The sequence below is a fragment of the Cydia splendana genome, chromosome 11 (genome assembly GCF_910591565.1).
Source record: "Cydia splendana chromosome 11, ilCydSple1.2, whole genome shotgun sequence".
Taxonomy (NCBI): Eukaryota; Metazoa; Arthropoda; class Insecta; order Lepidoptera; family Tortricidae; genus Cydia; species Cydia splendana.
This window is the reverse complement of record NC_085970.1, coordinates 8,588,163-8,604,933: the sequence shown is the minus strand read 5'-3', so window position 1 is coordinate 8,604,933 and position 16,771 is coordinate 8,588,163. Positions and strand designations below refer to the sequence as shown.

General features: G+C 42.9%; 1 protein-coding gene across 2 annotated transcripts in view; it reads right to left on the bottom strand.

Annotated features, from left to right (window-relative positions):
- The window catches only part of LOC134794759 (uncharacterized), a 126,119-nt gene that overhangs the window by 14,462 nt on the left and 94,886 nt on the right, over positions 1–16,771 (bottom strand). For both annotated transcript variants that reach the window (XM_063766541.1, XM_063766540.1), the window contains exons 40-55: positions 16,412–16,636; positions 14,384–14,504; positions 13,757–13,947; positions 13,209–13,347; positions 12,159–12,357; positions 10,945–11,146; positions 10,211–10,408; positions 9,579–9,740; positions 8,743–8,854; positions 7,923–8,161; positions 6,899–7,062; positions 4,003–4,147; positions 2,936–3,079; positions 2,240–2,345; positions 1,625–1,767; positions 216–419 (exon numbers count right to left, since the gene is read on the bottom strand). In XM_063766541.1, the coding sequence (XP_063622611.1) occupies positions 216–419; positions 1,625–1,767; positions 2,240–2,345; positions 2,936–3,079; positions 4,003–4,147; positions 6,899–7,062; positions 7,923–8,161; positions 8,743–8,854; positions 9,579–9,740; positions 10,211–10,408; positions 10,945–11,146; positions 12,159–12,357; positions 13,209–13,347; positions 13,757–13,947; positions 14,384–14,504; positions 16,412–16,636 (2,694 nt within the window). The remainder of the gene's footprint in view (positions 1–215; positions 420–1,624; positions 1,768–2,239; positions 2,346–2,935; positions 3,080–4,002; positions 4,148–6,898; positions 7,063–7,922; positions 8,162–8,742; positions 8,855–9,578; positions 9,741–10,210; positions 10,409–10,944; positions 11,147–12,158; positions 12,358–13,208; positions 13,348–13,756; positions 13,948–14,383; positions 14,505–16,411; positions 16,637–16,771) is intronic.

Below are 16,771 nucleotides of genomic sequence, written 5' to 3'. Positions count from 1 at the left end.
TGTACCGAGGCTGACTGAAACAGCAAGATACGTTCGTACGTTTCCGTGAAAATACGATGGAAAATAATTATGCAGTATATCTGTACATACTCGTATTGTGGTAGGCATGTCGATAGACATGTCGATTTACAGTAGACCATCACTACTATTATATTGTAACACTTAAATGAAGATTTGACATAGTTTTATGCCATCACAAGAGTCTCGCTACGTACAAAGTGGACTTGCTAAGCTGCTCGTGCGATATCTTGAGCGGGTGCGTGTAGGCGGCGATGCCGGCGCGGCCGCCCGCCACGGCGCGCAGCGCGGCCGCGTGGAGGCCGTTCAGGAAGCTCGGCAGCGCGTGGTGGCCCTTGTTGTTGTACCAGGCCACTAGGTTGCTCACGTTGTTTTTGAGAGCTGACGAGTAGCCGCCATAGCTGAAAAAAAAAATCAGTTTATATATTTGGTTGGTTGTCGTGGGCCCACGAGTCTTACCGGAGAGCCGGCAGGCCTCGTCGGCGATGGCGGGATAACTTGGACTCCTTCTTGAGAGGCTGGCCAGATATAGCACTAAACAAAGATGAGTGGAAGAAGAGCCTTTGCCCAGCGGTGGGGCACAGTGGGCTCTAAATAATATATTTAGAAAGAACACAAACTTAAACTCTGTAACCTTTAGTTCCCCTATAGAAGCTAAGAAACTCCTATTCAAATTCTTGACCTCTCTAAATTATGCCGAGACTGAAGATATTTTAGATAATGTTTAGTTATAATATTCTGCAATATATTTGTGCAACTAGTTTTAAACCTTTAAGTAAGTTTTTTGTATTAGCTATTAAGTAACCTAGTTCTGTTAAAACATTGTTCCTGGTTCCCCGCGGTACAGGCAAAGCCTAGTGCGGAGACCCCTGACATAATCTGTAACCTATATTCTTGAAAATAAATACTTTTTACTTTACTTTACTTTACTTGTTTCCATTGACGAAACGGAGTTACTAAAAAGAAGATAACCCTGCGTACATGGTTTAGCACATTTTACAATAGTATGGTTTAAAAACCATACTATTGTGAATAATGTAAAATGTTCATGTGATGGTTTTTACATCTTGTTATGTCATGGGACAAGCTGACATGAAACAAACTTGTTTTGTGCGTGCTAGACGACGATATGGAAAGAAAACCCTCCTTAACACAGGAACAAAATATATCCAACACAACCGGAAAAAGGTAAAAAGTCGTAAAATTTTTAGATAAAATAGAGCGAGATAGCGAAAAACTACCCTCGTTTAAGGCATTATTGTCAAATTTAATGATGGGTTGCACACAACACTCATTCACTTAAGGTTCGTCCACACTGACCACCGACGTAATAAACGATCACTACACCTTATTAAACAAAGCCCCCCGCCGCGTCTGTCTGTTTGTATGTTCGCGATAAACTCGAAGAATACTGAACGGATTTTCAGGCGGTTGTCACCTATCAATAAAGCCATTCTTGAGGAAGGTTGTGTACAATTTGTTAAGGTTTTGTGTAGCCCGTGCGAAGCCAGGGCGGGTCGCTAGTTAGTGTAATAAAAATAAAGTAAGAAAGGATATTCCTGATTCCTTATCCATCAAATGTTGAGTTATTTTATTTTACACTCACCGTTTCTCAATATAGATTTCTTGTGAATCAATTAACCAACGATTAAGTGTGTCAGCGTCAGGCAGGAGCATCATTCCCGGTAGAGTCGGTCTCTCGGTAATGTTGCATACTTGTCGTATCTCGCATCTACATTCGGGTGAATCCTGGAACCAAAATCAATTATGTCCAGTCACCTGCAATAATATGTTACTCTTCGAAGGCCGCAAAAATATATGACACGCTCTTATAGCTCTACAAATAAGTTCGTGTCTTCGTTGTGTAACATATTATTGCAGGTGACTGTCAATTAAATTTTAATAAAAACAACCGTTTTCAATATTTTCAACGACTCAAGAATGACGTATTTTGCGTTACACCTCTTGAGTTGTAGGTATCCATAGGCTATAGTAATCACTTGCCCTCAGACGCCTTATAATTGATTGCGATCAACCCGGCATTAAAAAAAATAGGGTTTTACATGCTAATCCATCAAGAGGTATTAAAAATATCCACTATTTTTAGAGAATGCCGAATGACAGATAGAGAATGCCGTATGGCATTAAGTCCGCCTTTTGTCACTGTATATTTTTTACTGTGCAATAAAGTTTCAAATAAAGCAAGTTTGAAGTTCCATACCTGATCTGTCCAATTCCTGGTACTGTCTTTCTGATACCGTAACTCGTCCAACACTCGTTGTGCAAACGATGGATCCATGTCTTGTGAATACATTGCGGGATGCGGTCTGAAAAAACATCTAGTATTTGATATATAGCCTGAGACAGGCGTGGCTCACTCCGCGATTTCTTCGCGTCGCTACAAGTACATGCGGCCCACACCAATTTTGGTAGACAGCATTAGTAGTTGCCGCGCACTGCTACGGAACGGACGCCTTGCGCCATCTTGCGGTCATATACGCGTTTTGCTAGAGAGTGAACCTTCTATACCTCGTAGTATTATTTATTCTGTGCCTGAGAGAACAAATTTATATCTAACTCTGCTCTACTAGAGTCCGCCATCCGGATCTAAATTCTACGGAAAAGCCGTCGAATCAGAATTAATTTCAGGCTAGGTAGATAGGTCCGGAAATCAACTGTTCAAATTCCACTATTAATCGACAATTATTGTAGAGCAAAGAATGTATATGTATTTTTAAAGCGAGATAAACTACACGGCTCTTTACACAGCTAAGGGTGATATTCCATCTGTCCAATTTCTTTATCCAATGTGTATTTTGTCTCACATTTTGCTTAATGAGAGAGTGAGACGCAATAACATTGGACCAAGATATTGGACAGATGGAATACCCCCCTAAGGAATAACAGTTAAGCTCACACTAGAAACTGGGTAGCATCTGGGTACAACTCAGGGTGCAGCCTTAGAGGAATTTCATTGTCCGCTGGCGGCCGAATCATGGAGAAACCCATGGCGATGATCACGAACAGAGATGGCAGCACCAGTAGGAGGAACAGCAGCCACCTGTGGGAAATATTATTTCATATCATCTTGGCCAGCCACAGCTTTGGTCCATTCGCCCAAATGGATGATTAGCCACCATCTGTACTCAAAATTATGGAATGGAATTCAGCCCCAAACGTGATGGAGTAAAGTCAACCGGCATTTATTATTATTAAATTTTTTTGGAGGGGTGCTTGCAGTGAATATGGTCATACAATATCAGCTAAAATAGGGTACTTGAGCCACCTGAGAGCTCACTAACGACGCTCTCACTAACCAGGCCGCGTAGCCAACATGCCAATCGCTTACGCTCCGTAGCGATCGAAACGCGACTGTCTCTGTCGCACTACGAATAATATGGAAGAGTGATAGAGAGACACAAAGCGTTCCGTTGTCGAAGCGATAGCGATTGTGACCTTAGCTAGGCCGGCAGTACTAACCCGAGTCTAATGGTAGAAAGTTAGAAACTGACCAGGATGGTGATCCAAATTATTTCTAAACACGAACTTGGTTTGGAGCTGGCGCTAAAATAATCTGCTGATAACTTCGTGCTAGGTGTAGAAGCGTATAAACACTCTTTTTCGGTAATGTCATATATGAGGTGTGGATTAACTTAACCCATGTTCAGAGCTGAAATGATGAGCACGACCACTCGTGCTCATTTCAGCGCGGTGATAAGTTTCACTCATGCTGCCATGTTCCTCTGATGGCCTTCCTTGCATATTCATGTGCCAATACTGCCGAGCTTATAACCTGCAGTTATATCTGGCGGCCTAGCCAAGGTGACTATAGCCTGCGCGTCGCTATCGAATCGCTTTGTGTCTCTCTATCACTCTTCCATATTAGTGTGACAGTGACAGTTGCGTTTCGTTCGCTACGGAGTATTAGCGATTGGCATGTTATCTACGGGGTCTGATTCGTTCACCAGTGATGTGACTTGTTACCTGTTTCTGGTGTAGTGGAGCCACCGCGCACGTAGCATGGCTCGCAGTTGACTCGTGACTCCCGCAGTGAGAGCGCCCGAACCGTCCACCAGCGGAGCCCGATCTGTTTTGATGCTAGCGCTTGACGCACTCTTCGATGGACTGTCTGAAAATGGCATTGCAATAAAAACTTTTTACAAAAAAAAGCAAACCGACTTCAAAAAGGATGAAATAAAATATTATCCTTTTTGAAGTCTATGTGTTACCAACTGATATGTTTGAAGTCGGTGCCAAGCCAAATTTTGAAGCATACCATGATTTTGGTGCGATTCGATAAGGATGTACCTACGTTGGATTGCCTTACACGACGCCAATGAACGTACTTTCTGTAGGTACAGTCGACGTTAAAAATATGTTTACACTTTTCGCCTTATTACAAAGGAGTAAGGTGCAAAAGTGTAAACATATCTTTGACGTCGATTGTATCTAAGAACACACGATCGAACCTTCTTGGCGCAGTCTGTACCATGTTTGTCGGCACATTAGTGGAAATCCAATGCATTTTTTTTCGTCGTATTTTTTAAAGAGCATTTCTTACTAATGCTCGAACAGTCTATAGCACGCAAGTGTGAGATTGGGACTGAGTAATTTCCCGTCCCTTATCCAGAGGACTACATTTCAAAATATAAAACAATTCAAGAAATTTACCTTCTTGCCAAATTTCACCTAAAGCGGTTCAGTTGTTTAGCCATGAAAAGGCGACAAAGAGGCAGACAGAATTACTTACACATTTGTAATAGTTATTAGTACAGTTCTAATGGGATTTATAGCCATAAATCTGATTATTTTTGACTGGTATTGTTACTACTTGGCTTGGCACCGACTTCAAACATATCAATTGGTAACGCATAGACTTCAAAAAGGATAATATTTTATTTCAGCCTTTTTGAAGTCGGTTTGCTTTTTTTTGTAAAAAGTTTTTATTTTTCCATTTTTAGTTTTAACGCATTATTAAGAGCGCGACGCATGAATGAAAAACAAGATCATGTTTAACGCTAAATTCGTGTACCTATTTTTTTTTATAAATATGTAATCAGGAATTTTCTTGAGTCCGTCTGGGAAATTATAATTCCTGTCACTACTACACTAAATCCATCCTGATCCAGGAACCCCTCGACCCTGAACCAGAAATTTTCTCGAGTCCGTCTAGGAAATTATAATTCCTGTCAACTAAATCCATCCGCCCGCCCCGCCACTGACCCAATCCCTCAGCCCCCCGATCACTCAACCTCACAGCACATCAACCCCTGATCCAGGAACCCCTCGATCCTGAACCAGCAACCCTTCAACCGCCATTCCCCGACCCCTTAATCCCTGACCCCTTAACTCCTAACCCTAATCCCCGATCAGTAGCCTTACCAGCTTACCACGAGTTTGACATTGATATATTCGCTAGCATGTTTGTAACTTACTTCCTATGCATCTCGCTCGTACTAACCTTAGTGTGAGCGAGATGCATAAAAAGTTACATTTAGATGCATAAGACATTAGCGAATGTGTCAATGTCAAACTCGTGGTAAGGCTACGGTTGCAGTACATCAAATTGGTGGTTTTCGGAAGCAAATGCTCGAGTTACTTTAGAAAACCCCGAAATCACTTAACACGTGCCTTTAAAAATTGAGGAGTTCCCTCAATTCCTCATGGATTCCACCATCAGACCAGAACCAAAAATAATACGGAAACACCTTGGAGGTAACTTCTTCCAAACAAAAAAAGAATTACTCAAATCAGATCACAGGTGCCGGAGTAATCGCTGAACATACTTACATTTAAAGAAATCATCATTATTATCATCAAAATAATCATCATCATCAGGTCTACTTCATCAAATTGGTAGTTTTTGGGAGAAAATGCTCGAGTTGCTTAAGAAAACGCCCAAAACACCATGCATGTGCCTTTAAAAATTGAGGAGTTCCCTCAATTCCTCATGGATTCCATCATCAGAACAGAACCAAATTAAAATGGGACCAACTCGGAGGTAGCTCCTTTCAAACAAAAAAAGAATTACTCAAATCGGACTACGGATCTCGGAGTAATCGGTGAACGTACATAGAAAAAAAAAATTGCCACAACCGAATACAGAACCTCCTCCTTCTATGAAATTGAAGTCGGTTAAAAATAACTAATACGTTTTCAAACTGAAATAAATGTCATATACTAAGAAAAAGTTTACCAAGGCCTACAGTGCCACAGGCTGGAATCGAACCATCAGCGTCCTCTGCTATTGCAGCAGGTGCCTGATATTTTCTGAAAATAATTTAATTTGCTCTAATACTTCTAATAATACGTTTTCTTTGTGACACTAATACCTACTGTCTCTCCAGGGGCCCATTTCTCGAACGGTATTAGACTAATATTATTAGTCCATGAAGTGTCAAATCGTATGGGTTACCATGGCAACACACTAATAATATTAGATTAATACCGTTCGAGAAATGGGCCCCAGGTGTAAAAGCTATTGGAAAACCAGTTACTTAGAATTTGGAATTCATTGTGCGAAAATACGGTAAGCATTGAATGAGTTTTCCAATGGCTGTTATAGTTGTTATGTGTGTGGTGTTTTCATCAATTTTCAAGCACACACACGCTGAACGTGGTAAGAATTTAATCCTAATTTAAGTCAATTAATCCGAAGAAGACGCGGTGTCGTAATATAGACATACTTCGCGCGTCGACCTGCGACGTGATGTTCAAGACCACCTGCTCCAGAGAACTGCAGTCCATGGAGAAATCTAGCTCAGACTGAAGGGATTCCAGCCATTAATGTTGGCTGAAGAATCATGGGGGTCAAATGGCACTTAAGTCAATCATAGGCCTTCATTTTATACATATTGAACGCACCGTCTATAAGGCATACCTCCAGAATCGAAAGACGACGCGGTCCCGTAGTCCGTCTGCGGCGCGTCGGCCTGCGACGTGATGTTGAAGAACACCTGCTCCAGGGAACTGCAGTCCATAGTGAAGGCTGAGAAACCTAGCTCAGACTGACGGGATTCCAGCGTGGTGCACACCTTGTAGAAGCTGTAACAAAAAAATATAGTAATGTCAGAAAATAAACGCACGCTAAGTAATCATTTTTATAGGTTACTAGCGACCCGCCCCGGCTTGGCACGGGTTAACAAATTATACATAAACCTTCCTAAAGAATCACTCTATCGATAGGTGAAAACCGCATGGAAATCCGTTCAGTAGTTTTTGATTTTACAGCGAACATACAAACTCACAAACAGACGGACGCGGCGGGGGACTTTGTTTTATAAGGTGTAGTGATAAACATCTTTTCTAAAACCCTGAGGATAGAGCCAAGATGGCATACTTCTAAGTTCTCAGTCTCTTTCACACTGTATTCTCTGTACAATACGCGACGTAGGTTTCTCAATCTGCTTTCTACATTGAAAATATAAATAAGACACTGTCACTTCACGCTAATAACCAAGTGGTGCTCCCTACAGTTCCTTCCGTTGGAGGATATGTCACCTTGTGACCTTAATCGAAAACTTAAACTCGACATCGACACTTCGCGTCTATATTTATGGGGCCCTGTGCTGCATTCTACGATTTACATGTACACACTCCCTTTCACTACACATGTGTCAAAACGTACCCACATCAAACACCAAACCATAACACACGTCACATGTGTACCTAGTTTAAGATCGGGATATCGACATCGGGAAAAGGATCAAATTTCACTAGGAAGGTTAATTTGATTACAGACAGTCACCGAGTCAAATACAACTAAAGAAAGTATTAAAAACAAACTTAGGTACTTGTTATTCAACCCATTAGCATTCCTCCCTCCATTCTTCGTCGTACTGTTTGTTACGGTGAACAATGCCCCACTTTCAGAGCAAGAGAAAGGAAAAAAGAGACAAACTTACTCGTTATTCAACCCATTAGCATCAAAGAACGGCAGCACAATCTCCACCTCCAGGCCGTCCACATCCACAATCTGCGCGTTCCTGACCACATCCCTCACTGTAGCCAGGAGTGTCTTGGTCTTCTCCTCCAAGTCTTCCTCCCTCCATTCCTCGTCGTGGGGGTATGTTACGGTCAGCTTGTAACCGTTGCCGAGGCTGCGTTTGATCTCGATTGGGGAGCCCATTGTGTGGATTTGACCCTGGTAAAGAGGAATCAGTTATTGATGCCAGAGAGTCAAAGGTCTGTATTATGTAAGCCTGTGGCTTCACTTCAACCGCTAGATGGGGTATTTAAGACCAATCGCACTGTACCTGTCTGTATGGGAGCGTGATGCTTATTTCAGTTGCGTCCATGCTTATGACCTACAGGTACCTACTACTTAAGGGCTGTAAATTAAAATTACCCACGATGGTTGAGTTCCAGGGATGGACATGTATTATAGTATAAAATAGTGTAGGATGCATCTTTGCAGTAGGTACTGAACAAAACATCACGCTGTAGGTATCAACTCTCAGTTTCATTTTACGCTATTTTACACTCCATGTGATCATTTGCACCCTGTCATCTGTAAGTGACCGGTCACTTACATACCGGTAGTAGGTACAGATGTAGTGCATTATTATTTTCCTTCGTATTTTCACGGAAACGTACGAACGTGTCTTGCTATTTCAGTCAGTCTCGGTACAAAAAGTGCTGAGGTTGACTGAACCAGCATGACAAATACGAACATGCAATACTTCTGTATGTCAGTTATTTTGTATGTAATGATTGTTTGTGTACCTTATGCATGATGACGACCTGGTCGCTCAAGAATTCGGCTTCGTCCAGATGATGAGTGGTCAGCAGAACGGTCCTGTCCTCTTTCAACTTCAAGATCATGGACCAGATATCCCTGCGTCAAACAATTTTATCACATTTACAGAGTCTCAAATACAAATGGAGTAGAGAGGGTAATTCAGAAACTTTAACAGATAGCTCAATTTGTTAACTTATATGCACAGCGTGCCTGGATGGTCACTCTTAGCTTCTAGCAGCAGGGTCAACGCCAGCAGCTGCTTCTTCCGATGACACCAAGTCCAACTGTCCCACGAACAGACAGACGCCCTCAGATACCCCCAGCTTGCCTGGATGGTGTATCTTACCTCCTCGCAGCAAGGTCGACGCCTGCCGCTGGCTCGTCCAGCGACACCAAGTCCAACTACCCCACGAACAGACAGACGCCCTCAGATACCCCCCAGCTTGCCTGGATGGTGTCTCTTACCTCCTCGCAGCAGGGTCGACGCCAGCCGCCGGCTCGTCCAGCGACACCAAGTCCAACTACCCCACGAACAGACAGACGCCCTCAGATACCCCCAGCTTGCCTGGATGGTATCTCTTACCTCCTCGCAGCAGGGTCGACTCCAGCCGCCGGCTCGTCCAGCGACACCGAGTCCAACTGCCCCACGAACAGACAGACGCCCTCAGATACCCCCAGCTTGCCTGGATGGTGTCTCTTACCTCCTCGCAGCAGGGTCGACGCCAGCCGCCGGCTCGTCCAGCGACACCAAGTCCAACTGCCCCACGAACAGACAGACGCCCTCAGATACCCCCCAGCTTGCCTGGATGGTGTCTCTTACCTCCTCGCAGCAGGGTCGACGCCAGCCGTCGGCTCGTCCAGCGACACCAAGTCCGGCTGCCCCACGAACGCCAACGCCACGCACACACGCCGCCGCGTGCCGCCAGACAACTTGCTCGCTGGATGGTCGGCGTGAGGGCCCAGAGACAGCACTTGTAGCATGCTGTAGCAATGAAATATCATGACACATAATACATAAGGTATCGAGAATTTCTTGGAGTTACATCGCTAAAGGCCATGTAGAAGGAAAATATTACTTGTCCAAATAGAATCAAAATATAGTGTACCAAAGACTTATTAATAGCACTCACTTTTCTAAATTATCTTATCTTCAAAAAACGCCTGTAAAACCTTTTAAATGAAAAGTCCATATTTACGTCTGCTAGCTTAGATTTCGTCACGTTTAGTTATGTATTTGGTGTGTGTTTATTGTGTTCTGTTCATCTGAACGTCCTAGGTACCGCTGGAGAGACGAGGTACAAAAAGACCTTAGCAAACTCGGCGCCGTCAATTGGACAGAAACGGTTTTGGACTGAGAAACATGGCGGTCTTTGGTGGAGGCCAAAATGCACTTCGGGTCGTCGCGCCACACCAGTAAGTAAGTTAGCTTGTATACATCTGTAAACATAATACCTGTTTATTTCATCCTGGACATCTCGCAGCGGTTTCCCTGTCTTGAGTTGCGCATACAACGTTATATGTTCCCGGGCGGACAGACACGGGAACAATACGTCCCGTTGAGGACACACGCCGAAGCGGGTGCCGCCCGCTAGCTCGGATCGGATGGTCACGTGCCCTCTGGTCGGCTTTAGCATTCCCGTTAGGATGTTTCTGGAAGAAATTCACGAGTATTATTTTATACTTTGGTTTCTTTGCATTCTTTTTATCTTAGATATTTACACTATGATAATTTGTATTATAGGATCCCTTAGACAGCCGTGGCAAATAAAACACCGCTAGAAAAATGTTAATGCTCTATGCTCCGAATGAATACACCAATGAAAGGATAACCATTAAATGTTCTGAAGTTGTAAGAGCCATGAGCCATGAGAGATGAAGTTCTAAAAAAAAGTGAAACTGTTTAGAAGTGTGAGAAGGCCCCACTGGCAGGGTCGCCATGTGAGGTGAGACGTTGAAATGATACTACTTGCTCGGAGTATAGATCTATATTATCTAAAATAACATATGTAGCAGCTCATATAGTGGAGCGGTATACACGTGTGGGGGTAAGGCGTAGCTCACACCACAGCTGACAACACATTTACTGTTAATCAATGGAATGATTGATGCGCGTTTTATAATTAGTATTAATAGTATTATAGTCAAATTTAATTCCACGAAGTCTATGGAAACGAATGTTGACTTACGTGAGCGTAGTCTTCCCAGCACCATTATGTCCCAGCAGCGTAGTGACCTGCCCCTTATGCAGCTCGATGGATACATTATCGAGCGCCAGCTTGGGTCGCCGGGAGCGTTCGCCGTATATCTTGGTCACGTTGACGATGCTCACGCCACCTTTCTCGCTGGTCGTGGTCGTGTAGGTGATGCTACTGCTGAGGGTCTTTAAACCTGCAATTGGTTAAGGTTTATATATATTAAGCTTAAAACTTCAGCCCTAGTTCAACAAACTTCGAAAAATGATTCATAGATGTTAGAAAAATATATTTTTCATTCTTGTCTATGCTCCTTCCTTATAAAAAGCTAGGTGACCATAGACTAGCGTTCTTTTACATTTATCCCGCCTATAGCTGTAAGTCATACATGTGTCGTCCTAAATTAATAAAATGAATATATATTGATCCTCAAATCAAATTTACAGTACAGTCGTTGTGTGACCATATAAGACCATACCATGTGAATATATTAATAAAGGTAGTAGGTAATTGTGCATGACATAGACGATTGTTTGATTTGTGTCCGCCACCACTAGAAAACCTTCCTGCGCTTTCAACTTTGCTAAAATAGATTTCTCGAGAATCTATTCCTAGGGGGTTCTTAAAATGAGTGTACAGGGTTGAAAGGGTTAGCAAGACCAAAGGTCTGCCTGAAGGCCACTAAGTTTCCCTGTAAATACATAGGGCTTCTTCTTGAGGCTCCTCAGGTAATAGATGCCAAGAAAACAGTGGTTCTGACAGCCTTGACCTTCGCTCTAGTCAAGTACCACGAAGAAGTAGGCGGGAGTACCTAGATTATATGTGGCTTTCCATTAGAGAAGGGTCCTAGGCTTCACGAGCAATAAGGACTTTTCTATCAGAATTTCTGTTATATTCAGATAAAAATGATCTTATTGCACTTGAAGCATAAAAGGAACCTTCTGTTATGGAAAGCCACATATAGTATACCAGCCGTCCGTCCACAAGCATCATTATGGCAGCCAGTTCCTGGCAGCTGGTTGCCTGGTTGGGAGCGCAGAGGTCATACCAATGCGATAGCACCACAGACCACCATAATTTTAAGATCGAGTAAAACTACCGTATGCGTGGCAGAGGGTGTAGCGCGACTATGCTATGTCTTTAGAAAATTTGGTGGTCTGTGGATAGCACCAAACGCGCTATAGGAAGTAAATTATAAAACTACTTACCAAAATATCTGTCAACCGTCCATCCAATAGCCAAATAAAGCAGCCCGTCCACAAGCATCATTATGGCAGCCAGTCCAATGCTCATGCCGTCGCCTGGTTGCGAAGACCAGAGGTCAGACCAGTGCGCGCCGACGCCAACGGCCTCTAAGCGCGCTATGAAGAGTAGGGTGTAGGAAAACGCTGTCGACATCGAGAGGCACTGGAAACAAAAGTGCTCTTTGATACCGAACCGCAACCAAATAACACTAGACCCTATTCATAATGTTGTGTTCATACTGACTGACTGCTAGGAGGGCATTGCATTACAAAGATCGGAATGGCGTTCTAGTGTTCATAAGAAAGTAGCTCAATTTGAGCAGCAGCGTCTGGAAGACCTAGATGCTAAGCGTCATATCCGCAAGACGCGACCTAAGCCCTCCTACACATACACCCGCAACTCGACTGGACAACTCCATTGCGCATCGTGTGATCGCATCTTCAAGACCAAGTTTGGTTTTGCGAGCCATATAAGGGCATTTCATAATCTGGATAAGAATTGTTGATGGAGTCGCCATTGCCGGATACGGCAAGGAAGGAAGCTATACCGAACAGCAACCAAATAACACTAGACCGGTGAGTAAGGTTGCCAGAGCTCAACGAGGGTGCAGAGTGTCAGGGTCGGCAACGTGCATGTAATTCCTCTGGAGTCGGTAGTGACCCTGCACCCTGCTCATGAATCCAGGTAAGAGCATGTATTTGTGTAATGCATGAGCACCGATATTTTGTTCCCGAGTCATGGGTGTTTTGTATCTATTTAAATATTCATATATTATATGTAATTGTGTGAGTATCTAAACGAAGAAGTGTCTAAAATTCACGTCACGCCAATAAGCAGGCGCTGCCTCTTGCAGTGCACGAACGCTCCCTTCAATTATTTATTGTATGGTTGTGACCTTTCTCGAATACTAAGCTTGACATTTACACTCCGCGCCAATAGACGGAAAGCTTAGGTATATGCTGCTCCCTATAGTTTATGTACGTTCGTTATATTAGAATATATTATGTACTCACAGCACACAGCCTGGCGGTCAGCGACAATAGTGCTTCAAGAGATAGTATGAGTACGTAGGGCATGAAAGTGACCAGGTACGCCAGCGCAGCCGTCACCGCCGCTGAGCTCGCTGTGGAAAATAGCTTTGACATCGCATAACTGAAACAATAAGTAAAAACATGTCTTGAAATCTAAATAAGGAATTCATGCTAACACTAATTTGCATTTTGGGAACCATCATCCTTCATCATCCATGATATTTTAATAGCAAAAAATTATGACGCTCTTAGGGTCGGTTGCACCAAACTGTTCGTATCGTTAATGAGTTCGCTAAATCTGTATGTATGGAATGTTTCATAGTAAAGCGCCGGGGCGCGCCGGCTGACGTTGATCAGTCTGTCAAATGTGGTTGGTGCAACTGGCCCCAAGTCTGAGTTATGCACACAGTAAATAGTATACTTCCACATCCCCAAATTATAACTCGTAATTGGCAAACTTTTTAAACATGCCCGTAGTATAGAAATGCATTTCTTAAGTGTCTGCGTGATGTCGTATAAATATAACTCACCAGAACATCAGCACGGAATAACCGTAAATGACGAGCAGCGTGAACAGTAGCGTGACGTCAGTGCGCGGCAGCACGCCGCTGGCCGTCAGCGCGAGCGTGACGCACGCTGCCGTCACGACCAGCTCCACTAGTGACGCCACGAACCAGGACAGCGTGTGGTACGCCAGGTTCACGCCCATTACGGACATGAGCTGCAGAATTGTAAGGTTGAAATATAAATAACTGAGTAATTCGCTGTTTATTCTTTGTCGCCTCTGCTGACTACCTTTATATTGGGTTGAACAGTGGCGGGAACTCAAACAGTTAGACGCTTGTACGACTTCCCTGCTAGCTGTCTACAGCGGCAAAGTGTAAAGGTACATCTGATCTGGGCTTATATCGGAGGCCGATCGTAAAATTCACCAGATCATGAAATTATTAGACATATCATGAAACGCCGCCATTTCATATGCAAGTCAAGAGCAAATATTTTGCCATTTCCGGGGGATCTGGCCTTTAAGGATGTAAAGCAACACGTGATCACCGATCAGCCGTCATAGAAAATGACGTGTCGGACGCTCTCGACCCGGGCCCGACCCGGTCTAGCGTGGGTCATCCTTTTGGTCTTAGATTAAACAAAAGACTCACCATAGTGTTCCCAGATTCTTTGTCAGAGACTATGAACCGCACGGCTGATGCTACAGTGAACAGTAGTGAGAAGAAAAACGCCACGACCAGCGCTTGTGATTCGTACAGCGACGACTGGAAACTAGGAGAAAAAGAAATACATTAATTTAGGACACTTACGATATCACCAATGTTAATATACTAGACACTGAAAAGGTCTTCTCTTAAATAGATGTCACCCGTGTTTCGGTTGCTCTTCCATGACTATCCCGACCTTTTTTTAGAGCACCGTACAAAACTTTGTTCACGGTGCTCTTATGGGTTCACTTCGGTCTTGCAAATCGGTTAAATGCGTTTTTCTCAAAGACCGTTTGATGTAGGTACCTAAAATTTGGAATAGTTATGGCAAGTACCATCACTAATACTGTGAATAAGTCAAAACTGCTTATTTCTGATTTTAGGGGGAAATTTAGGGGGTTGAGAGGAGTAGCTTGAATTTTTTTTTATTTGTAAGAATCGTGTGGGGTACCATTAGAAAGCTTGCAAAAAATTGAGTCGATGGACTGATTTTGACTTCATTTTAGAGTGCAATAGTTTCGATAAAAAATGCATTTAAAGTTGCAAGTTTTCATACAAAAATTTTCACCTCTGTCCTGGCTATTTTCGCGAAAACTACAGCTAACAGGCAGCGGACCAGTCAATGCCCAACTTAAAGAAGCATGGAGACGGCGGGAAAATTATCAGCTTAACTTTATCTTTATTAGTTTTTCAACTGCAGCCTGGGGCCTATTGCATAATAAACTACAACTAATATTACAAGCGGAACTCCTTATTTAATAAGTGAAATTAGAAAAGGAGTTCCGCTTGTAATATTAGTTGTAGTTTGTTATGCAATAGGCCCCAGATCTTTGGTTGCTTAGGGCTAGCTAACTGATGCTTACACTGGTCATTTCATATTAGGAAGTAGTTTTAGCGAGAAAGATCCTTAGTTAAAACTTTGGCATTGAAATTTATGACTTATGTCTTTGATACAAAGTTTAATTCTGCTTGCTTATTTTTGTGGGATATTTTTTTTTTCTGAATAGCCTACTATAAGTATGAGAGAGATCTACAAAATACAACCTTATTATATTGCAAATAAGTTTAAATTTCGAACGGGCTTTCCAACCAATTGACTATCTCAATGTGCCCGGTAAGAATCATATTTATTATTGCAGTTTATCTGAAAAAATTCAAATTAAGAATTCCGTTCTTCACTGTCGTTGTTTTTTTTTTCACAATAGAGCACATAGAGTTAGTAAGGCGTATAGAGAAAGGGAACGGTGCTCTGAACACCGTAGTCTTGACTTCGTGCTTGGCCAATTATTTTTTATTGGGAGGAAAATACGTTATTATGGATACCTCCGCTCCGCAGGGACAGCGCGGAGGTTATGTCGGACTTTCACCGACTAAAAACGTCCCAGTTGTCCTCCTCGGCACATTTCGGACGGCTCTGGGATCTCCAATGAACGCGCCAGTGCCATCCGTAGCGCTATGCCCCTTTGTGGGTCCGCTCTATGACTACCCAGACCTACGTATGGTTTAGTTAGATAGTGAGGGAAGAACTCTCGTACCTAACTCGAGTCTACTTCAAATTAAAGGAACTTGACTCTGCGATTCAGAAAATCAGAACATTGAGTCGGAGTCAAGTCGTTTTATATAGGATTGGAGTTTTGGACAGTCGTTATTGAAATACTTTGTAGATCAAACGGGTCTTGAAATTTGTTGAGTCTTCTCTACAAGTTTCCATTTCTGAGCATGAGGACTACAAAAACTAAAGTTTTTATCAACAATTGATTAGAACAGATAGATGGCTACTGTAATACTGGCGAAATTAAGATCGTAACTTTTAGAAAATAGTACTAATATAGTTCAAACCATAATGATTTACCCCCAACAACTGTCAAACATAATTTTAAATAAAGATATAAAATATCAATATCATGCATACAGGCAAACTGTCAATAACGCCAGTCAACCATACTTCTTAAAAATCTAGTTCGCACTCACTAGTCCTTCCTATAACACGGATACGGAGTCTGCTGCGTGTACACCGCCCACTTCTCGACCGGTCTAGAACCAACGTCGCGCTTCTGAACCTTGTTCTGGACGCTTCTAGAAGAATTGGCGGCCAGTTTGATGATGGAATTGTCGATCAGGTCCTGGATCTGGACGAAGCCGCGGAAGTAGCGCATGTTCTCCAGGAAACTGTCTTCGGGGCCGGGAGTCCAAAATCTGGTGCAAAAAGTGGAATTATTAATCTGTTTAGTAAAGTTTCAAGAGGATATATACCAACGCCCACACTGTTAACTGTACAACGGTGGACCTTATGCCTTTTGTAATAAGGTCCACCGATGTACAGTTATGAGT